Below are 21,214 nucleotides of genomic sequence, written 5' to 3'. Positions count from 1 at the left end.
CATGCTGGGTGGGGAATGGAATTCAGCCCAAACAGAAACCCAATCTGGGCCTGGAAACCTAAGTCGAGGACAGCAGCAGGGAGAGAGGAGTGGGATGGAGAGGGGACAGCAGAGGCCCCAGTTCTGTCCCTGCCCCACCCATCACCCCAGCCTGCTCCCCAGAGCGCCCTGAGGACGACCTGTGGGCTGACCATCCCAGTATCCACCCTGGGAGAATGGTCCCTGCCCCACTTGGGTCCCTCCTCCAGGTGGAGAGCCTTCCCTCCTGCACACACCCATCCTCAGGTTTAAGTCCAGAAACATCAACTAGGGGTGGGGGGTGCGGGGCGGGGTGGGATGGGGAGGAGGGCATCAACCCAGGGCCGGGGGTCCTTCCCAGCCTCTCCTCCAGGAACTGAGGAGACACCAGGCTGAAGGTGAGGGCTCCTGGGCCCAATCCCTGCGCAGGTGGAATGTGAGCCACCCAAGTGCCGCTCCGGGCCAAGGTCAAGAGGCCCTGGTGACCTAGATGAGGGCTCTCTGGGGAGGGGGGAGGCCAGCAGCTCCCACAGCCGCTCCCCTCCAGAGCCCCTTCCCCGGCACTGCGGCCTGGACACGGCCTGGAAAGGTCGGCACCGCCTCTCCCACCTGCCCTCCAGCAGCAGACGTGAAGGGGACTCCTCCCTGAGCTGGGGCAAAAGGAATCAGGAAGGGCAAGGGGGAGGGAAGGGAGGAAACCAGATCAGGAACACGAGGGGGGGGCATGATTGGATTTCCTTCCACTGCCCTTTATCTGATGGAAGCCGCTGCCCCCTGTGGGAGCGCCCCGCTGCCCCGTCCCCCTCCCCCGCACCCCACAGAGGTGGAAGGGGAAGGAGGCTGGGGTCTCCGGGACGGGAAGACCTGAGGGACTGACGTAGGAGAGAGCGGCCCAGGGGGGTCTGAAGAGCAGGTGCAGGCTGGGGGGAGAGGTGATGCCGGGATGGGATGAGGCATCCGGCGGCGTGGTCACCTGGGGGCGCACGCAGGACCTGATGGGGAGTCCGAGCATCTGGGCCGCCGGGGCGAGGGGCCGAGGGGGGGCCGGCGCGGTGGCCGAGTCGGGGGCGCCGGCCGCGACCCGGGGATTGCTCGGGGCCGCGCCAGGCGTGGGGGATGGGAGGGCCGCACAGCCCGGGACCGGGCGAGAGGGACGGGCCGGCCGCGGGGGCCGGCGGGGCGGGGGGGCTGCGGCTGCGGCAGCGGCGGGGGCCGGGGAGGGGCGCCGGGGGGCTTACCCTGCGGGGCCCCGGGGGCCGCGACTCCATGGCCCGGCGTGGCGGACCCGGGCGGGGCACCCGAGCCGGGCCGGGCAGGCCGGGGACGCGGCGCTCGTTGCCCGGGTGGCTCGGGGCTGTGCGGCGGGGCCGGCCCGGGGAGGGGAGGCGGGGCCGGCGGGGCCGGGAGCCCGCCCCGGGGGCGGGGCGTGGGCGGGGCCGGGCTCGGGGGCGGGGCCAGACGCGGGGGCGGGGCGAGGCTCGGGGGGCGGGGAGTGGGCGGGGCCCGAGCGCGGGGGCGGGGCCTGGGGCGGCGCGGGGGCGGGGCCTGGGGCGGCGCGGGGAAGCGGGGCTGCGGGAGGCGGGGAGGAGGGGGCTCCGCATCCAGGTGCGGGCTCCCGGGCCGACCTCGGGCCGGCGAGCAGGACCCGCCCGGTGACCTCGGTTTCTCCGCCAAGGACCCTGGCTGGGCGCGGGGTCCCCCCCAAGCCTTGGGCGACGCGGGGTGTCTAGCTCGGCCGCCTCTCCCCTCCGCCATCCCTTCGCCCCGGCCCGGCCCCCGGCCCTTTGCGACAGCCCCTCCTCCAGGTCCGCAGACGCCCCTTGTCCTGGCCGCCCTGCTCGCGACCCCTTCGCCCTTTCCCAGCCCCCCTTCCGGGGAGGGGCAGTCGCGCCCCGGCACCTGGGCGTCTGCTCCCTCGCTGGGTCCCGCGGACGGTGGGGCTGCGGGGGGGCCCGGAGCAGGAGCGACCCCAGCCTGCGGACACGGTCCCTAACCCGCTCCCCCCGGCCGCCGCCCGCCACCTGCCGGACGGCCGCGCTCCCCAGGACCGCCTGTCCCGTGCGCTTGCTGCCCCCTGGCGGCGGCGGCGGCGCAGCGCGGGGCTGCGGGGAGAACCGCAGAACCGCCCCGCCCGGTCTGCGCCCCTCTTAGGCTCCCCGCGCCCTCACCTCTCCCCTTCCCTTCCGCCCAGGACAGAGGGGTGAGTGGAGCGGGGGACCGGATGTAGAGACGTCTCTTCGGGACACAACGGGAGGTCCCAGGGCAGAGGCAAGCCTGCTGTGGCCAGGGGTGTAAGGGGGAGGGCGGCCCCAGCAGCGGAGACACCTGGAGCTCTCAGCCCAGGGAGGGGGAGGCCCTGCGAGGAGTAATAAAACCACCACCACCACCACCACCACCACCACCACACGGCGGCTGAGCCCTTGCAATGTGCCAGCCCCTGTACCCAGCTCTTTGCGTGGATTATCTAATTTAATCTCCACCGCTATTCAAAATAAGTACTATGATTATCTCCATTTTATAGAGGAGGGGGCCGAGGTTTAGAGAGGTCAGATAATTTGCCCAAGGTCATAAGCTAGTTAAGTGGCTGGACCAGGATCTGACTTTAAACCCGGGCAGCCTGACTCCAAAGCCACGTCCGGATCGGCTGCACGGTGCTGCCAGAGGCCCGTCTGCAGCTTTTCTGCAGTCCTCGTTCCCCTGCAGAATTTGACACTATTGATGCAGCCCGCCACGCTCTCTCCTTTGGCTTCTCTACCTCTCGGGGAGCCAGGTTGCATCCCCGCCCCCTCCAGCGGCGCCTCCATTTCCTTAGCCGGAGCCTCCCCCTCTTCCCGCTGCCCAATTCTGCTTATCCCAAGTGCCCGAGGCCTTGGCCATACCACCTCTCTCTCTCTGATCCTCTCAAATAAAAATAACGGCAATAACGTGATCGCAGCAGCGAACGACACTGAACCCTTTGTGCATCGTGATGGTGAGACACGGCTCTCACAACAGCCTCTGCTGCGTTACTTCTCTTACGATCTTGTCTTACAGCTGGAAAAATTCAGGGTCAGAGTCGCGAAGCAGCTTGCCTGAGGTCGCACAGCCAGTAGTGTCGGGAGGCCAGTTCAAATCCTGCCAGTCAAATGCTAAAGTGGGTGCGGCTGGCACTCCCGGCGTATCAGCGCTTATGGCTTTACATTTATTTTTTATTTTATTTATTCTTTTATTTTTTATTTTTTTTTTTATGGCTTTAAGTTTAAATAGCTAGTCCCTACTAGAGGCAGTGGAGCCGGGAACTCCGGGGGAGTCAGCAACCCCGCACTTCCCATGTGCATGGACTAGCCTTGTGGCCTTGGGCAAGTCACTTAACCTCCCTCGCTCTGTGTTTTCTCATCTATAAAATGGGGACAAGGGCAGCCCGGGTGGCTCAGCGGTTTAGCACCGCCTTCGGCCCAGGGCGTGATCCTGGAGACCCGGGATCGAGTCCCACGTCGGGCTCCCTGCATGGAGCCTGCCTCTCCCTCTGCCTGTGTCTCTGCCTCTCTCTCTCTCTCTCTGTCTCTCATGAATAAATAAATAAAACATTTTTTTTTAAATGAGGAAAATGATGGGAGACCTCAGGGTAAGTGTGAATGCGCTGTGCAGGCAGGGGAAAGTATTTCCAGCACCTTCTGCTCTGGTCAAACTGGATCAATTGCACTTCCTCACGTGCTCTTTGCTAGCCCTTGTTCATGCTAACTGCTCCCGTCTGGAATGTTCTCTAAGGCCCCTTTTAGAATCCTACTAATAATTCTTCAAAGCCCAAATCATCTGTCCCCTGCTCCGGGTTCGGTCCTTTTTTCCTCTGTTCTCTTTCTCCTGCTCAGCTCAGGTTGGTCCCTCAGGCACCACCTCATTCAGCAAGTCGTTCTCGACACCCCCTTGGGTTCCCCTATAAGCTAAATGCTTCTGACGCGGCTCTTTTCACACTGTAGGGTAGCTGCTAACTTGTTATCTTTCCTACCAAGCACGGGCTCCCCAAGGGCACAAAGTCCTATGTCCCTGGCACCTGGCACAGTGCCCAGCACACAGTAGGCTCCTAACATTCTTTTTTGTTCACTCGAGTCATTGTCAGCGTCTCTGTCCCAGTATCTATAACCCTTGCTCTGTTTTGTGTTATAGGTCGCTGCAGAGATGTCTACGTTTCTCTCCCGAATATGAGCTCTTTCGAGACTGGACCCTGTCTGAGTGTTTGCCCTCATGTGTCCATCGTGTCTAGAACGGGGCCTTGCTTATAGTCAGGACGCGACTTTCTCATCTGTGAAACAGGGATGAAACAACAGCTTCCCCAGGGGCGCTACAAAGACTGAGACCCGAGAAACACTTTGCACACCTCAGGGTGCAACGCAAATGTTCACCTGGATTCTCTGGGAGGAGTTTGGAGGAAGCAGCTGGAAGTAAGGGGAGCTCCGTGGGGGGTCAGAGGCTATGGGTTCACGTCATTCGTTCGGCACATACTGTGTCGATTGAGGTAAATGACGAAAACCTTCGGGCCGGGGTCTTGGCCCTGCCAGCTGTGAAGCAGGAATGACAACGTCCACCTTGCCGGGCTGCGGTGAAGACGCAGTGACATGGGTATAGACACAGCAGCCGCCGCCCGGTCGGTCAGTCCGCGTTTGCGGCCTCGGGGCCGTGCGGGGCCTAGTCGGGTCCTAGTTGGAGCCTTGCTGGGGCCTTGCCGGGGCCTAGCCGGGTCCTAGCCGGGGTCTAGCCGGGGTCTAGCCGGGGTCTAGCCGGGGCCGTGCCGGGTCCTAGTCGGAGCCTTGCTGGGGCCTTGCCGGGGTCTAGCCAGGGCCTTGTGGAGGCCATGCCAGGGCCTAGCCAGGTCCTAGTTGGAGCCTTGCCGGGGTTTTGCGGGGGCCTTGCCGGGGCCTAGCCGGGTCCTAGCCGGGGCCTAGTCAGGGCCTTGCCAGGGCCTAGTCCGGGTCTAGCCGGGGCCTAGCCGGGGCCGTGCGGGGGCCTTGCCGGGGCCTGCGGGAGCCGAGCTGCCAGCTTCCTCCAGACCTCCGGCTCCAGCCCACTCTCCGGGCCCCAAATCCAACCGTGTGCCGGGCATTTCTGACTCCATGCCGCTCGCATACCAGCTCGCCGGGTCCTGACATGAGCTCAGCGGCCTCAGCCCAGACCCACTTCCTCCTGCAGACCTGTGTCCCCCGCCAAGGTGGCTTCATCCAGCCACAGAGACTTGAATCCTGGGGTCAGCCTCGATCATCCTCTCTATTCTCCCCCCGCCCCAAGCACCAGGTGGGCGCCATGGCCTATGAATATTTCCTTGCCTCCTCCCTACTGTACCCTCGCGGCCCTGCCCTGGCCCAGGCGGGACAGCCTCCGGCCTCCGCTCCCTTTCAGCCAGCCGTCCCACTGCCCCTCCTCAAACACCGCTGTTCCCGAGTCCCTTTCCTGCTCAGGGGTGAGGTGGCTCCCTATTTCATAGTCCATTAAGCCGGGGCCAGTTCGCTAGCCCTCTGAGGCCCACCCCGCTGGCCCTGCCCTCCCAGCTGCGTGCTCCCGAGAGCTAGAGGTTACGAACGGACGAACGGACGGGCAGGCTTGGGGCCCTGCTTACTCCCTCCTGGATTCAGCACCTGTCGCCCCTCCCACCTGCCTGTAGTCACAATCAGCACTCCAGGCCCCACTGCTCTAGGTGGTGGGCTCCAGCAGAGGATTCACATGAAGCCCGTAGCACACCTTCTGGCTCATAGTGGGAGCCGGGCAAATGTCAGCTCCTGTTGTTACTGTTGCTAACCGTATAGCAGGGAGCCAACAGCGCTTGCAGCGGCCTGGGAGCCAGGCAGGTGGCGTCCTCAGAGGAGGTAGGGAACCAGGTGCAAGAGGAAAAGAGGGCAGGGGTGAGGTGGAGGGACAGCAGGGGCCAGGGGCTCCGGGGGGTAAGGCAGGCAGGCAGGCTGCTACTCACAGTGCTGTAGTTGCTGAAGAGGCCCAGGGTGGGGGCCGGCTCCAGTGGGAAGGGCAGGATCTGCTTGAGGTCCAGCGGGGGCTGCATGATGGGGGGCTGCCGAAGCAGAGGGAGGGGCCCTGCCCGGCTCAGGCTGCCTGAAGGGCAGAGAAAACATTACGTGGGGCAGGAAGGTCGGAGCTTGGGAGCCCCACCCACACCTGCCAGTCCCACTCCCCAGCAGGCGCCCCCACACTCAGAAGTGTGACCCCATGCACACACACTTCCCCTGCTCGCTGGCTGGCTCGGAGCAACGGAGCACAGTGCCCTGTGGGCCCAGGGGAGGGTGCAGACCACTCCTTCCCTTCTGGGTGGTTTTCACTTCCCCCTTCTCCAGCCTCCCTCCCCCAAGACCTTTAGGCATCTTACAGACCCAGGAAGAGCTGGATCAGCAGGGCTCGGGAGCCCCGTGGCTCTGGTCACTCCCTTCTTCCGGTTTGGTTTTCCCCCAACGAGCCCCAAAGGCTAGGTCTCACCCCGGGGAGAACAGAGTCTGGCCGGTGATGCATCCCACTGCCCAGAGGGGCATGTTGAGGCCTAGACTCGGAGGAGGGCTACTGAGTCAGGCTGCCCAAAGAGCCGAGATTTGTCCCAGTCGCAATTCCTAGTGAACTGTGACATCGCCGGGGATAGGGACCAGGTGAGTGGCGTTTGCTCTGGGCGGTGGGCTGCCTGGGCGCACTCTCAGAGCCCCCTGCCCCAACCTGCCCCTTTGTCTCCCTGGGAGGGTTCAGCTCCAGCTCTGCAGGAGGAACCGTCAACCCAGGCCTCTGGGAGGGGAACGCCTGGGTCTGACCCCAAGGGGAAATGAAAGTCCAGGCGAGCCCCTCCACTACCCACCCACCCCTGAAGCCTTCTCCTCCCCTCAGAGCCACAGAGGAACCTTGCCAGGCTCCAAAGGGGGTGGGCCAAGGCCCTCAGGGCCCCCGTGGCTTCCGCTAGCCCAGCTCCCTTCTGCGGCCTCGCTGTCCTGGCTGCCCTTCACTGCTCCAGCAACCCCCTGCCAACAACGGGGGTTCCCAGGAACAAAGGCAAAGCCAGGAGGCTGCAAGCCTGGCCCCGTCCTCCCTTGACCTTACTGGGGCAGAGGGTACCCCGGGATCCGTTCCTGCTCCCTCCATAGACACTGCCCTTTGCATACCTTCAGTCCCTGGTGCCCGCTGCCCCCAGGCAGTGGCCTGGCCCTGGCCCCCCAGGGGCCTGGGCCTGACAGCGTCCCCTTCCCTCGGTTCTGCCCCCTGCCCCCACCTTGGCCAGCCCCCTCCCCCCCAGTCCAGTCAGTAGACTCAGCCAATCAGAGCCCTGGAAAAGTGGGGCAGAGGGGAGGGCGGGGGAGCAGGGATTAGGGAATCGGAGGCGAGAGGGAGGGGGTGGGGAGGGCTCAGGCACAGCTGGGGGCAGGGAGCTGGTCCAGAAAGGTCTGGAGGGGTCTCTCTCTTCTGCCGGGGTGGGTGGCCAGGGTACCTGAGGTCAAGGCTGCCGGGAGCTTGGGCTCTAGACGGCTAAGGGTTGAAGGAAAGGGCAGGATGCTTGGCTTTGGCCCTCGGGCAGCTGGGGGTCTTGTGAGCCCTGCGTGCCTTCCCTCCTCTGCCACCTGGGAGTGGGGATGGGATGGGGGAGGAGGACGACAGACAGACGGAGGCTGGCGAAGAATGACAGAAGCAGGGGTGAGCGACTGAGAAAGGAGACATAGATCCTGAGACAGAAAAGGATAGTGAACAACGGAGAGATGAAGGGAGTGAAATGAGAAAGAAAAAGAGAGACTGTGCTGAGAAGCTGGACACAGAGCTGGAGGCCAGGGCAGACAGCCGGAAGGAGAACAGACAGGGCGAGAGGAGGCAGGGACAGCCCGAGGGGCGAGGGGCGTGTGGCCTGGCCCCCCAGGGCTTCTCCCCTCCGCGTGCACCCCGCCCCCAGCCTGGCACACCAGGGCAGCCCTAACGAGCCCCGGGCAGCATCAGGAATGGTGAGAGAAACCTGAGCGCTCCCAGAGTCCCAGGCACCCAGCACCCACCCCTAGCAGCTGGTTCGGGGCTGGCACTTGTGCTGCCCCGGAGCAGCTCAGCTCCTTGACCCTGTCCCGAGCTCTCTACCCTCTGGAGCCCCCACCGCTCAGACACCCAGGCTCAGAAGACAGAGATGCTTTCTGGAAAAGGCAATTGAAAAACCGTGTGTTGTAGGGCCGCCGTGTGCCAGGCACTGAGTTCCGAGTCTTATGGCATTTACCCTGTGAGGCCGCTGTGGCTCCATGGGGGGCAGCTGGTAAGTACTTTGCCCATTTGACATACGAGGACACTGAGGCTCAGAGAAGTTAGGAACCTTGGCTGATGGCACAGAGCCCGGAAGCGTGGGGCTGGGATTTAAATCGAGGGCTGTGGCGGCCCCGTCGCCCCGAGGGGCCCTAGTCTCACTTGGGAGGCCTGGCGGCCCGCAGGCCTGCACCCTGCGCCAGGAGAGGGAGTGGAGGGCCAGTTCCCTGCGTTTCCTGGGGTTGGCGGAAAGCAAGAGCGGCGCTTCGGGTCCCTGAGGCCAGCAACTCATCTTTTCCACTGCCAGGAGCCCCGGAGGGAAGGAGGGAGGGCAGGGGGGTGGAGGCAGGGCTGAACTGAGGAGGCGCCGAGGCCAGAAAGCCAGGCGGGCACCTGGAGGTTCCTTTGCCTCCTCCTTGCTGCGGGGTCTCCTGTGCTCGAGACAGGGAGAGGGGCAGAGGACAGAGGCAGGGCTCTCGATTCGCCCCCTCTCCCCTCCTCCGAGGGCACTCGCACTTGCCCCTTTGGAGGGCTTCCTAGACGCCGGGCACGGGACGTGCCCGGTCTCCCCGAGGACGGCTCCGCGACTCAGGAGCAGGTGACTAGCGCATTTGGCAAACGAGAACAGCAGTTGGGCCTCCAGGACCGGTCCAGGGGATCGAGTGAGTCCACGCAGGCTGCTGGCAGGCCGCAGGGGAGCCCACTGAGTGTTTGCTAAATAAACGAGTCCTCAGCTCAGGGAGGACGAGGAGACAGTCCTGAGACAGTCCGCTCCGAGAGGGGGAGGCACCTGACCAGGGTCACACAGCTAGGGAGGCTTGAACCTGTCTGGCTCCAGAGGCAGGGAGGGCTTTCAAGCGCTTCCCTTTTGTGGGTAGACTAGGGATGGGGGATGGGGTGGGGGAAGGACAGGACCCAGGGGGGCTGGGGGGCAGGAAATCAGGACTTCTGAGACCTGGCTAGCTGAGGGCTTGGGCAGGTTTGGAGGGGGTGGGAGCGAGAACTGGAGTGCGTGCGAGCGGCCCGCGCACAAGTCAGGCAGGGCAGGGAGGAGCCGGGGCAGGCCACTCCGGAGGGAAGCTCATTAGAGTAATTGCCTCCAACAGATAGGGCCCCGCCCGCCTCTGTGGGGAATTGCCAGATGTTTTATTAAAGACCGTTCCCAGTGCACTTTAGAGGGGGTGAACCCTCGGACCCTTGGATGGATGTCCATCTGTCCCTTTCTACGTCCTACCTAGCCCCAGGCACTTTGATCCGCCTCGGCTTTCCTCTCCGGCGCCGAGCCACAACCAAGCCACATCTAACTCCCATCCCGCTGAGGTCTAGTCTTTTCCTTCTTCCCTTCCCCAGAGATTTCGGCCAGGTTAGAGTCCCAGCCCCTTGGCTGTCTTAGGGCAGGCCTGCGGCCTCAAGCCCTTGTGGGGAAGAATGGGAGTGTCCGCCGTGAGCTGGCTCAGGGAGTGGTCCTGTCTGGTAGGAACAGGAGCCGGGAGAGGCGTGACGGGAGGGCTGTGCTGGGTGCTGGTCGCGGAGACCGGGCCGGGGCGAGAGCGAGATGAGAAGACGTACTGGGATTAGGCTTGCAAGTGGTATTAGGGCCCTAACCCAAGCACACGGTCAGCACTGGGTTAAGATGGGAATTAAACTCTGGGGCCAAGGGAGGAACTGGATTGCAGTCTGGACTGGGACCTCATCTCTAATCCATCTTTCTCTTTAGGCCTTTTGGCCGCTGCTTCTCCCCCAGCAATGCTTAAAATTGGGGATTGAGAGGAGAGCCTTGAACGTCTGCATCTTGAATTCTTGACCAAATCCCATGTATCTGTTCCCTTCTGCCTCAATTTCCCCCATCTGGACAGGAGGCAGGCTGAGGGCTGGAAAGGCTTTGAAGTCAAAGATGAAAGCAACAAGGGGATGATTATGAACAACCACTTAAACATCCTTAATAACCTTAGGGTGGAGGTAGGCGGGGCAGGGCTGAACGGAGGAGGTGGCTGGGAGGGGAAGGGAGAAAAGATCCATGGGAAAGCTTCGGAATCTGACAGCAAAGGGCCTCCTTCAGTGCCCCCTCTCCCCAGGGCCCAGGTGGCGGGGACAGTAAGAAGGGCCCAGAACAGGGGATTGAGCCCAGAACCACCATCTGCTTAAACCTAGGCCCACTGTCTAGATCTTGAGCATGTAGCCGGGCCCCACCTGCTGGTCAGGGCCACCGTGCACAGGGACTCGGTGGACCTCAGCATTTGGAACCTGGAAGCCTTACTAAGGGTCCTGGGGGTGGGGCCTGGACCTGGCTGGCAGGCTTCCCGGCCCTCTGTAGGCGGGCACAAGGAAGGAATTAAGGACAGTGTCCTCCAGGGAGATGTGCTGGGGTCCAACTGGTGGACCCGGGGATTTCTCCCGTGGTGGGGTCTTGGTCAGGTTTGAGCAGGTCCCTAAGGTCAGCGTTAGAGCCCACTGACCAGGGGAAGCACTGCTCGCGCTCCCGGAGAAGCATGATGCTGCCCCTGGGGCCTGTGCCCAGGGTGGGGCCTGTGTCCCCGGTGGCGCCAACCTGCAGAGATTGCACAGGCCAGAGGAATGTGGAGCCTCTGCTCTGGGGGCCTGAGTGCAGGATGTGAGGCTGAGGGTCCCCTTCGGGTGGGGCTAGGCTTCCCAGCTGGGCGAGGAGTCTCTTGTTTGCTGGAGCGACTCGGGAGAGGGAGGCAGGCGACGAGTCATTCATGCCTCCCTTGCCTCATTCATGGACCAGGGGTGCGGAGCCTGGCGGGGAGGAGAGGCCCGAGGGGGGGCAGGAAGAGCCGAAGGAAGGGGGTGAAGGAGAGGAGGGCCGCCACTGGGAGGTCACCAGGGGTCAAATGAAAGAGGGGAAGCCAAAGAGCCAGGGAGGCAAAGGGCAGAGGGACCCAGCCGAGGGCTGAGGCGGGGGCCGGGTGTCCCCAGGGAGGGCAGGGGACCACAGGTGTGGGGGCGTCTCCCACCAGGAACAGGGCCCCGCAGCCCGCAGGGGGCAGGGGGCAGAGCGGGCCTGCCCACCTCTGTGGAGGCAGCGGCCTGGAGCCCCCCAGCCGCCAGTCCGGGAGCCCGAGCACCCCAAGGCCCACTGGTCCCTCTCCTCCCCCACCCGGGCTCCCTTCCCATGTAGGTCATGAGGATGGGGTGGCTGGAGGCCCGCCCGAGCCCCGGGGGCTCCCCTCCCCCGCCCGACTGGCCCCTGGCGGGTCCCCGGTGCCCCGGTGCCCCCGGTGCCCCCGGCCCAAGGCAGGGGTGGGGGTGGCGGTGGGGGAAGGAGGAGGCAGGAGGAGGCAGGAGGAGGCAGGAGGAGGCAGGAGGAGGCAGGAGGAGGCCGGGAAGCGGGGCCCAGGCAGGCAGCCGGGCGGCGGGCGCGGGGCAGGTCCCGGCGTGCAGGGGCAGGGTGTGCGGGGGCAGGACGGCCGCAGGCCCCGGGACGCCCCCCGCCCCGCCCCGGCCCGGCCCGGCCCCTGCTCCCCCGCCACGGCCCGGGGCTGCCCCCCCCCCTGCTTCCCGCAGCGCTGGGCCCGGGGCGCCGGGCGGGGGGCGGGGGCCGGGCCGGGCCGGGGCGCACCCGCGCGGGGCTCTCCAGGCCCCGCCGCCTCCCCCGGCCCCTCGCCCGACATGGATATTCATGAGCCTCATGAATACGCGGCGCCTCCGGGGCGGGGGTCCCGCTCGCCCGCGCAGCCCAGCGCGCAGGGGTCCGGGCCCGGCAGGGGGAGGGGCGGGGGGGCCGGGGCCGGGGCCGGGGCCGGGGCGGGGGCGAGCGCACTCACCGAGGATCATGCTGGGGACCCGGCGCCCGGGGTTCCGCGTCGCTGTGTCCCGGGGGCCGCGAGGCCGGGCTGGGGTACCGGGGAGGAGCCGGGGGCGGAGCGGAGGCCGGCGGGGCGGGGGCGGAGCCCGCAGCAGGTGAAGGCGGGAGGAGGGGCCGCGGGGGGAGGGGGAGGGGAGGGGAGGGGAGGGGAGGGGCGCCCGCGGTCCCCCTGCGCCCCGCTCCTGGGTTCGCGGGGTCCCCGCAGCCAGGCCGGGGACAGGGCGTCTGCCGGGCGCGCGGGCGACGGAGGTGCCGGGGCCCCGGGAAGGGCTGCGTCTGAGCAAAGATGGGGGGCGGCTGTGGCCTGGGTGGGACCCCCCCCCGGGCCTCTGCAGGGTGCCAGGGGGTGCAGAGAACCCGAGGTCCTTTGTTCCTCCGACTCGGAGCAGGATGCCAGGGGGCTGGGCTTCCGAGGTGAACGGTGGGGCCCAAGATCCCAGGTGGAGCTCCGGCTGGGGGTCAGACGCGGGGGTCCCCCCGGGAAGGTCTGCGGGGAAGAGATCCCATCCGTGGGCTCCAAGGGGTGGAAGGAGAAGCTCGCAGCTCTGAGCCCGGGGGCAACCAGAAGACGATACAGGACCCAGAGCGGAGGCTCAGCCCTGTGCAGCCCTGAGCTGGGGGGCAGCGGGCAGGGGGCGGGTAGGAGCAGGCCTCAGGCCTCAGGCCTCAGGGCCCCGCTCGCTGGGCATCCCCCACTGAGGTGAGCAGGGGTCCAAGAGGACTGGGGGGTGTTTGAGGTGCAGAGGAGGATGGGGACTCCGACACAATGTAGTGTCAGGGGGCTGTATGTACCGCATGGATCTTAGGGACCAACAGGAGGACCGATTAGGGGCGGGCCACGGGGACCCCAGCATGAGGCTGGAGCCTGGGAGTCTGTGAGGTGTCTGGGGAAGATGCAGCTGCTGCAGCCTGGACCTGTCTATACCTGCCCCAAGAGGGAGGGCGGCCGGAGGACTTCCCAGAATGCCATGCAGCCAGCTTCAGGCCGGCCCCAGCCAGAGGGAAAGGAGGTGTGACTGGGAACTAGAACACTTGGGATTTAAGGAGGGTGGAGGCGGGGAGGAAGAGGTTGGTGGAAGGGTACGGACTGGTGTCTGCGTACAGCGAGGGCGGGGAAGGGGATTGGGGGCTGGTGTTCCGGGGGTTCAGTAGGGAAGTTGGGACTAGATGGCTAATGAAGGTACCAGAAGTTCAAGTTCCCGATTCTGGACTTCGGCAGTCTCTTGCCTTCACCTCACTGATCTGGTTTGAAGGAAAGATGTTCCAGCTTAAGGGCAAGAGATTGCTGGGGGGGTGGGGGGGGTCGGGGATGCCTTGGTCTGGTTCTGACCCGGCGGCCCAGAGACCTCAGGGCCCTGCTGCCCAGATCTGGCCTTGGGAGAGGACGGAGGGTCTCGCAGCCAACCAGAGGGAGTCCTCTTACTCCAGCTCCAGCCTGCTACCCTGTTGTTCAACCCTATATCACAAAGCCTGCTTCTCCCAGGCCCTGTCGTCCATCCTCCTGCACACCCCCCCCATTCTTTCCCCTTCTTGGTGGACTCGGAACAAACAAGAGTCAGCATCAGGAGTGGTTGATGGGTGATAGAGACCCCTTGGCCTCCGCATTGTCCACCCTCCCACACTGCCCCCTGGGACTCTGAGTTAGGGAGGTCCCAGAAGAGGGGTTGCTGAACTTACCCAGGTGAGGCAGCTGGCTGGAGGGCGGGGTGACCTTGCAGGCAGGGGGGGGAGGCAGTGTGCAGGGTGCATTCATTATTGATGAGCCCTGCACCCCGGGCTACTAATGAGCCCAGGCCGGTTGCTCTAATTGATGTCAAGAAACTTGAGACCCCCAGATCAGCTTCCCGCCTGCCAGCTGCCTCTCCGGAGCCCCCTCCCCCTCCCCGCACCCCCAGCTGCTCTGTCCCCTGCCCTGGGCCTCCTTCCCTTCGGCGGCGCACCAACAGGCGAGGAGAGGGCTCAGGCCTTCCAGCCCCGGCCTTCCTGGCCTTCCTGTCCCCCTGGACGGCTCGGCTCGGGACGCGAGGCAGACATCCTCTGGAGGGGCCGGGAGGTGTGCAAGGGGAAACAGCGGGCAGCCCGAGAGTCCCGGGCAGGGGCAGGAGGCCGGGACTAGATGCAACTGCGGGCCATGTCTGAGCCCCAGGAATCCCTTTCTGTCCCGCGTACCCTCAGGAGTGACCCTGCCACTTTGAGACCCAGAGGCACAGGCACTACCCAGACACGCCCAGTACTGGCTCACTTCCCCTCCTCATTTCCTCCTGCCCCCCCACCTCGGCGGAGGCACCTCGGCTCTGGCCCCCGGGGCCTGGGTCTGGCCGCCAGCCTCCTCCCGCCCCAGCAGAGGGATAGATCTCCTTCCTCTGGGGTTCCAGTGCCTCCTTCTGCATCGCCTGCCATCCGTGCAAGTACCGGGCGGCTCCTGGCCTCACTAGGTCTCTGCCTCCTTATCAGTCCCTCTTCACTTATAGGTTCTGGAAAGAAGTCCTGAGGCACAGGATTATCAGGAAGTCACAGGCTGGAGCGTGCAGCAGCCTCGATCTCTCAGGAGAGGTATTTTTAAGGTGATGCAGGCGCTGCTGGGCAGAAGCCTAAGTTAATAAGAGCAGCCTGGGTGATGGGGCGAAGGGGGGAGATGGACTCCAGGCGCTCCCGCCCCAAATTCCCATAAATCTGTGGCTATGCTGCCCTCCGGTGGCTGATTCCTGGCCTAGCGCGACAGGGCCCTATTTGCCTCGGAGAATCCAGAATTTCAGGCCCCCTGGCCTTCCTCCCTGGCCTTGGGAGAGACCCGCCTTGAAAAGACAGAGGCCCCCGCGGGGCTCCCTCACTTGGACTCCGCTCCCAGGGCCTAAGGCCTGGCGTGCTGGTTATTACCAGGCTGTCACCGTCAGACAAGGCTGGACCGAGCCCTGCTCTGGCACTCACCGGGTGACCTTGGGCAAGTTACATAACCCCTCGGGACCTCCATTTTCCCCCGAGTAAATGGGGTTAATTGAACCTGCCTCATGGGATCCTTGACAGAGAAATTAAATGAGATAATGTATGTAAACTCTTGAACAAATACCCTCTCTACCTACCAGCACACAAGAAGTAGTAAAAACAAGACAAAACGAAACCCTAACTGGCTTTCTTCTAATTCCATTTTGGGGCTTTTTCCCTCAGGCCGTTTCATTATTCGGATTTAGAGACGCCCAGGTGAGTGGTCGGGACTGTTTTCCCCCCATCTTCAACGTGGACCTCCTGCTTTGCATTTTTCCCTTAATGCTCAAACCCAAAGAGAAGGGATCCTTTTTCTTCTCTCTGGGGGGTGCCCGGAACCAGATCTGGAGGGGCCGGGTGACAGGCGGAGGAATCAAGGCCTCCTTCCACCCCTTCCATCATCTCATCACCTAAGAGAAGGGAACCCAAAAGGTAGATCCAGAGTTCCCGAGGGAGGGTCATACTCCCCATCCCAAGGAAGGAAGCTGCGAAAGACAGACATTTCCTACACATCAAGCCATCTGGTTCCAGGATGGGTTTGGAAAGAATAGGGTAGGACACAAATTCCAGCTCTGGTCAGTGGGGGCACCGGGCCGGGTTTATTGCACTTGCAACAGAGTTTAAATAAGTCCCGGATGTCCGGAGCTAAGGTGAGGGGAAGTTGGGCAGGGAGAAAGGGGCAGCGTCAGTGCAGCTAGTGGGCAGGACCCAAATCCTGCAGGCCCAGGACAGTGGGCTTCCCTCTTTCTGGGGGACGGGGAGGGCCTGCATCTGGCCAGGCTGAGGTTCCAGATCTGTTACCATCGTGGCCCCTTCAGGGTCCTGGGCAATTCCTGACTTCTCCCGAGTCAGAGGTGGATCGGGCCTCCAGGCCCAGGTCTGGAACAGGCTCAGATGTAGTCCTGGATCTGCCTGGTTAGGTTACCAACGTCTGAGTCTGGGTCCCAGATCAACCCCGGGCCCCAGGTTCGATCTGGCCCCGTTAGAGTTCTGAGTCCTCTTGGAGCTGGTTCTGAGCCAGCGTGATCCTTGTTTGGGATCTGTCCTGAGCTGGGCCTGGGGCACCATCCACGGTTAGTGTTCCTTGTTGGCCCACCAGGTGGGGGCTGTCCAGAGTTTCCAGGTCTCACTCCCCAGGTTCCAGGTTCTTAGCTGGGGGCTTCCCGTGGATCTCTGGCAAGACTGAGGATAGATCTTTGCAGGCTGGAGCTGGACAGGAAGTCCTGGTGGCACATCTGGCCCAGAGAACTGGGATCGGATTCCCCAGGTCTGGTTCCAAGTTGTTTTCAGGAAACTTTCTCCAAAATGCAAAGGCTACAGGGAGGCTGGGGCCTCTGTCCCTGGATCTGAGTTCCCTTATCCATGAGGAGGGCGTGTGTAAACGAGGGTCCTTCACAGTGCATGGGGGGAGGGGATCCCCAGCTCCTCGCCTCCCGGCTCTGGCCCTTCAAGTATGTCTCGAGGCTGGGAGAGGAGCTTCTCCCTGGCCCTCAGCACCTTCAGGAAGTGCCCAGCCCCCTCCCTGTCAGTAGACTGAGGGTGGGGGGACTGGGCCTTGAGGATTGGGAGTCTGGGTTCGGGAGGGGTCAGGCATCAGAGGTGGCAGGTGGCTTGAGTTGAGCTTTTTCCATGGCGGTGCCGTATGGGAGGGAGCGTTTGAAGAATCCGAGCTAATGAGGGGATAAGGAGGGAGAGTTTAGATATCCTGGCCCCCATCTCTCCCCAGATCTTATCCCGAGAGGAAACGAAGAGGACCCTAGTGCTTCCAATCTCCCCGTTGTGCAGCAGGGGCCTCCATCCTGTCTGTTGCGACCACCGACAGGTCCACTGCGCCAGGAGGGCTGGAGCTGGGGGCGCCTTTGGCACAAGGGGCTCTTCCATCAGTGCTGTAAGCCTGTCCCCAGGCAGGCCGGGACGGCAAACAGCTTTGAATTCAAGGTCTAGGTCTGATTGCCTGGTTGTGGCTGCCTCTCGAGAGGGCTTCTGAGGCCACTTCCAGGGGATGGCCAGTGAGCGATGGCCGCCATTAGCTCTTGGAGCAAGGGGAGCACAAATGCCACCTGTTCGCCACGCGTGAGTGGCACTGATTTTGCAAGCCCAGGCAAATTTACCAGCTTGAGTCAAGAGACTCGTTCTAAGCCAGAGGCTGTAGAAGGTGGGGGAAGGATCCCCCAGGCCGGATCAGGATGGTGTGCCCGCGGCCAGGGCAGAGGAGGGGCCGTGTGGCTGGAGGACTGGTCTGGCAATGGACGCTTGGGACAGGGGCAGCCCCGGTGGCTCAGCGGTTTAGTGCCGCCTGCAGCCCAGGGCCGGATCCTGGAGACCCGGGATCGAGTCCCACGTCAGGCTCCCTGCATGGAGCCTGCTTCTCCCTCCTCCTGTGTCTCTGCCTCTCTCTCTCTCTCTCTCATAAATAAATAAATAAATAAATAAATAAATAAATAAATAAATAAATCTTTAAAAAAAAATAGATGCTTGGGACGACCTTGGGTCCAGGGCAGAGCCTGATGAGGGAGTGGCCAAGTCACAGGTGGGACGGAACGTGGCTGACCTTGTAGAGGATATAGATGAGCAGACCTAGGAGCAGGAGGCCAACGAGGATGGCTAGGATAATGATCCACAGCGGGACGCCGTGGCTGCCTTCCGCCTTGGTCCACTGCACAGCCGTGGCCACCTACGGGGCGAATCAGGAGAGGTCACTGGAAAGCCACTAGTTCGCCTCACCCTACCCTTGGCTCCCACTTGCCATCGCACCTCCCGTGTGGAGCTAACAGAACTCTGGACTTCAAAGTCTAAATTCCTAAAATGGGCATTATCATCTCTCCCCTTTGGGTCTTCACACCTGCTGACTCCCTCTCCCCGGAGAAGGCAGCTTCCCTGACTGATTAGCCTGGTGGTTCCTATTTATTCTTCAGGTCTGAGCCGAAACATTGCTTCTTCCAGGCCGCCTTTTCTGGCCCTGCAAGGCTGAGTTTAAGTGTCCCTCTGATGTGTTCCCATAAATATCCTGGCACTTGTCACACTGTGTTCTCATTGCCTGCTAGACTGTGAGCTCCAGGAGTGAAGACACTCTGTTTACCTTGCTTATTGTTCTATCCCCAGGACCTAGCACGGGCCCTGGCACATAGGAATGCTCAATGAAGGTTTTTTTTTTTTTACAAGGCCAGCCCCACACGTCCCCCAGTCCCAAGGCCAGGCCCAGGACTCCGAGCCCTAGCTTCCGTGGCCCAGACCTCCGGCCCAGGTTCACCTGAAGTTCCCTTCGGGGAAGCTGCTGGGGCAGGATCCGGTAGGGCATCCTCAGGGCTTCGTACACAGCTTCGCACTGCAGGCTGAACGGCTGGTGCTCCCGCTGTGGGTGGGGAAGAGGTGCTCAGGGCAGCCCCCCGGGATCGAGAGGACAGAGGGCTCCCGTGATCTGGCTCAGGCCGTGACCTTTCCCTATCTTGCACTCATTCTCTCCTGAATATCTGTGATCCTTACGTGAGATAACGGATGTGTAATCAAGTACACATAACTAAGTAACGTGTAATCAGGCGGCTACATGTTCAATAACAATTTTTTTTTTTTTGGAGTCGTTAATGTGGGCCCAGCATGCAGGCCGCGGCCCGGCCCTCAGCGTCTGCTCAGTAAGTGACAGCTCTTTCTCTTTCCTCCGTCTCCTCGCCTCTCCACTGCGGATTCATCTTCCTGCTGTGTTTTCAGCATTCTCTGCATGCTGGTCTCCCTCCAGGTCTCCCTCCTCTGAGTGGGCCTGGAGGGGGAGGCTGTCACTCCCAGCGTGGTCACTAGGTGGCACAAAGGACACGCAGCCCTGTCTACCGAGGGCGAGGGCGAGGGCGAGGGCGAGGGCGAGGGCGGGGGCGAGGGAGCCGAGCTGCAGGAGCTGCAGGAGCTGCAGGGCCTGGTCCCATGCGCCAAAGGAGGTGGCCAGGTGGCGGGGGCAGCAGGGAAGGGGGGCACGTGGGGCTGGCCCGGAGGTCAAGGGTCGGGGTAAGGTGAAGGTAAGGCTCCCTCACTTGCAGGAAGGTCTTGGCCCAGACTCGGAAATGCAGCTGCAGACTTCGGCTCTCCTGGCGGTGCAGCGGCCCCAGCTCACAGCGCAGCCTGAAGCACTCAGCCTCGGGGCATTTCTGGCGGGGGGAGAAGAGGCTCGGACCCGAGGTGTGCCCTTCCTGTGCCTCTGAGGACCCGCGTCCCAGCAGGACTTACCAGGATCTGAGGTCCCGAGGAGCCCGGGCCCCGGCCTGGCGCTTCCCGTCTTTGTAGCCGGTGGTGCTGGGGACCCTCCGGATCCAACTGGAGGAGGAAGAGACCGTGAGCCGCCTGCACCCCCACCCCCCGCATCGGGCACCGAGTCAGCAGCGAGTCGGCCGTCGCCCGGGGCCACAGCACCTTAGCCTGTTCCCGCCTCTCGACCTGTGCCCGCTCCGAGGGCGAGGCACCAAGCTTAGTGCCCAACAAGGACGCGACTAAACCTGGTCCTCGGAGTTTGCAAGACGTGTCCGTGGAGAACTACGCTCCGTCCCTGCCTGCGGGCCTTTGCCCTGTCCTCTCCGCGTGGGACGCTCTTCTCCGAGTCTCCACAAGCGGCGGCAGCCGTGTCCCGGGGCTTCGGTGCACCTGTTACCTCCTCGCCGGGCTTTCCCCCGTGATCCAAGTCTGTCTCCGGTTCCCCAGGCCCTGCGTGTCAGCGCTGCGCTTCGATCCCTTTCACTGCCTTTTCCCCTTTTCAATTTTATTTCATTTTAGTCTTTCAAATGTTCCAGATGTTTATGTGAGAGAGAGTGTGCACGTGCACGTGGGCGTGAGCAAGGGGGGGGGGGCAGAGACCGCCCGCTGAGCACGGAGCCTGACTTGGGGCTCGGGCCCCACCCGAGGGCCCCGGGATCACGACCCCAGCTGGAGGCAGACGCTTAGCCCCTGAGCTACCCAGGGGCCCCTCCCTTTTCGGTTTTAACTGTCTATGATCCTCGACATAACGTGTCAGCTCCACGAGAGCGGGGACTTGGTTAGCTTGTCTGGCGAGGCGTTTCCGAAGCCCGTAACTGTGCCGCGTAGACCCTCGTCTAATTAAATGTTGCCCGTGAGTAAACAAACGTTGGAGCAGGCCTTAGGGTCCAGGGACACAGGCCTGCAGAGGTGGGCCCCAGCGTACGCCTGGCCCGGAGGGAAGGGAAGGGTACTTCGGGCCGTGCACCCAAGGGCCTTTCCCTCCCATAGCCCCGAGGAGGCTGTCGCCCTTCCAGGCCCCCAGCGACCTTCCCCCGCCTCGGTCCCACCCCTGCCCAGGCCAGTCTCCGGGCCTCTCACCTCCAGGCTCTCTGGGTTGGGGGGGTGACTGCTGGTGCAGTTGCTGAGGCCTTCAACCCTGGTCACGTAGAGAAGCTGCTGACCCTCCAGGGTCCGGGGACAGCTGAGCTCCAGCACACCCCGGCTGATGGAGCTGGGGCCCTGGTTGATGAGCTGAGGAGAGGGGGACGCCATCACCCTGAGATTGCCCTCCTGAGACCCGGGTCGCCGTGGCCCACTCCCCCCTGCCGCACGTCTCCCAGCTCGGAAGTGAAAGGGGACATGGAGAGGCAGAGATGGTGGAGTCCTCTGCGGCCACGGCCCCGAAGGGCATCTACCCTCCCTTTCAGGTCACTCAACTGCCTGGTCTCTCCCCGGGCTGTCTCCGGGGGACCCTGCCCAGCTCTTTGCCCGTCCCCCTCTCTCCTTTCAGGCCCTCCCTCTGGTCCGAGCACCGGTCACCATAAAGGCCCTTCTTTCCCTTCATGCGGTCTGGCCTCGGCCCTCTGTTCCCGCTGCTCGCCCCCACCCCTGACCTCATAGACGTGCTGCACAGCAGGGCCCACGTCTCCCTCCTCCTGAGGCTGCTCTCGGGGACGCCAGTCGCTCGCTGGGAAGAGCACTGCCTCGGGCTTGGAGACCCTGCGGAGGAGGGTGGTGCAGAGGGCGGTGGAGGGGCTCCTTCCCGCACCTTCCCCAGGGCCGCCTCCCGCCCCGCAAGGCCCCAGCTCGCCCGCCCGGGCGCTTACCCGTTAAGGGAGACCTGGGCGGAAGCCTCCACCGAGAGCGGGAAGGAAACCACTTCGCTTTGGGAGTTGTTGAGATTCTTGCTGCGGGGCGAGGGCGCGGAGGGGAGACTGAGGCGCTGCT

The 21,214-nt window shown here is 63.5% G+C and overlaps 2 protein-coding genes and 1 long non-coding RNA gene across 10 annotated transcripts in view; 1 reads left to right on the top strand and 2 right to left on the bottom strand.

Moving 5' to 3' along the window:
* Positions 1-12,151, bottom strand: part of ZNF385A (zinc finger protein 385A) — a 20,179-nt gene extending 8,028 nt beyond the window's left edge. Inside the window, exons 1-2 of one of the 6 annotated variants that reach the window (XM_072797621.1) lie at positions 12,030-12,151; positions 5,957-6,093 (exon numbers count right to left, since the gene is read on the bottom strand). In XM_072797621.1, the coding sequence (XP_072653722.1) occupies positions 5,957-6,093; positions 12,030-12,039 (147 nt within the window). In that variant the 5' untranslated portion in view covers positions 12,040-12,151. The other 5 variants (XM_072797624.1, XM_072797622.1, XM_072797623.1 and 2 more) reach the window with 5 other exon arrangements.
* LOC140616969 (uncharacterized) lies at positions 7,395-17,497 on the top strand. The gene is made up of 4 exons (XR_012017255.1): positions 7,395-8,257; positions 14,542-14,634; positions 15,236-15,268; positions 16,779-17,497. It is a non-coding gene; the product is annotated as an uncharacterized lncRNA (long non-coding RNA).
* The window catches only part of ITGA5 (integrin subunit alpha 5), a 19,741-nt gene continuing 14,150 nt past the window's right edge, over positions 15,624-21,214 (bottom strand). For 2 of the 3 annotated variants that reach the window (XM_072797612.1, XM_072797613.1), the window contains exons 23-30: positions 21,094-21,174; positions 20,881-20,986; positions 20,366-20,518; positions 19,265-19,351; positions 19,072-19,185; positions 18,303-18,404; positions 17,604-17,726; positions 15,624-16,722 (exon numbers count right to left, since the gene is read on the bottom strand). In XM_072797612.1, the coding sequence (XP_072653713.1) occupies positions 16,639-16,722; positions 17,604-17,726; positions 18,303-18,404; positions 19,072-19,185; positions 19,265-19,351; positions 20,366-20,518; positions 20,881-20,986; positions 21,094-21,174 (850 nt within the window). In that variant the 3' untranslated portion in view covers positions 15,624-16,638. Of the gene's footprint in view, positions 16,723-17,603; positions 17,727-18,302; positions 18,841-19,071; positions 19,186-19,264; positions 19,352-20,365; positions 20,519-20,880; positions 20,987-21,093; positions 21,175-21,214 lie in introns of all 3 variants that reach the window. The other variant, XR_012017246.1, reaches the window with a different exon arrangement.

Source organism: Canis lupus, chromosome 25, assembly GCF_048164855.1.
Source record: "Canis lupus baileyi chromosome 25, mCanLup2.hap1, whole genome shotgun sequence".
Lineage (NCBI taxonomy): Eukaryota > Metazoa > Chordata > Mammalia > Carnivora > Canidae > Canis > Canis lupus.
The sequence above is the reverse complement of the archived record's forward strand: the minus strand, read 5'-3'. Positions and strand labels throughout refer to the sequence as shown.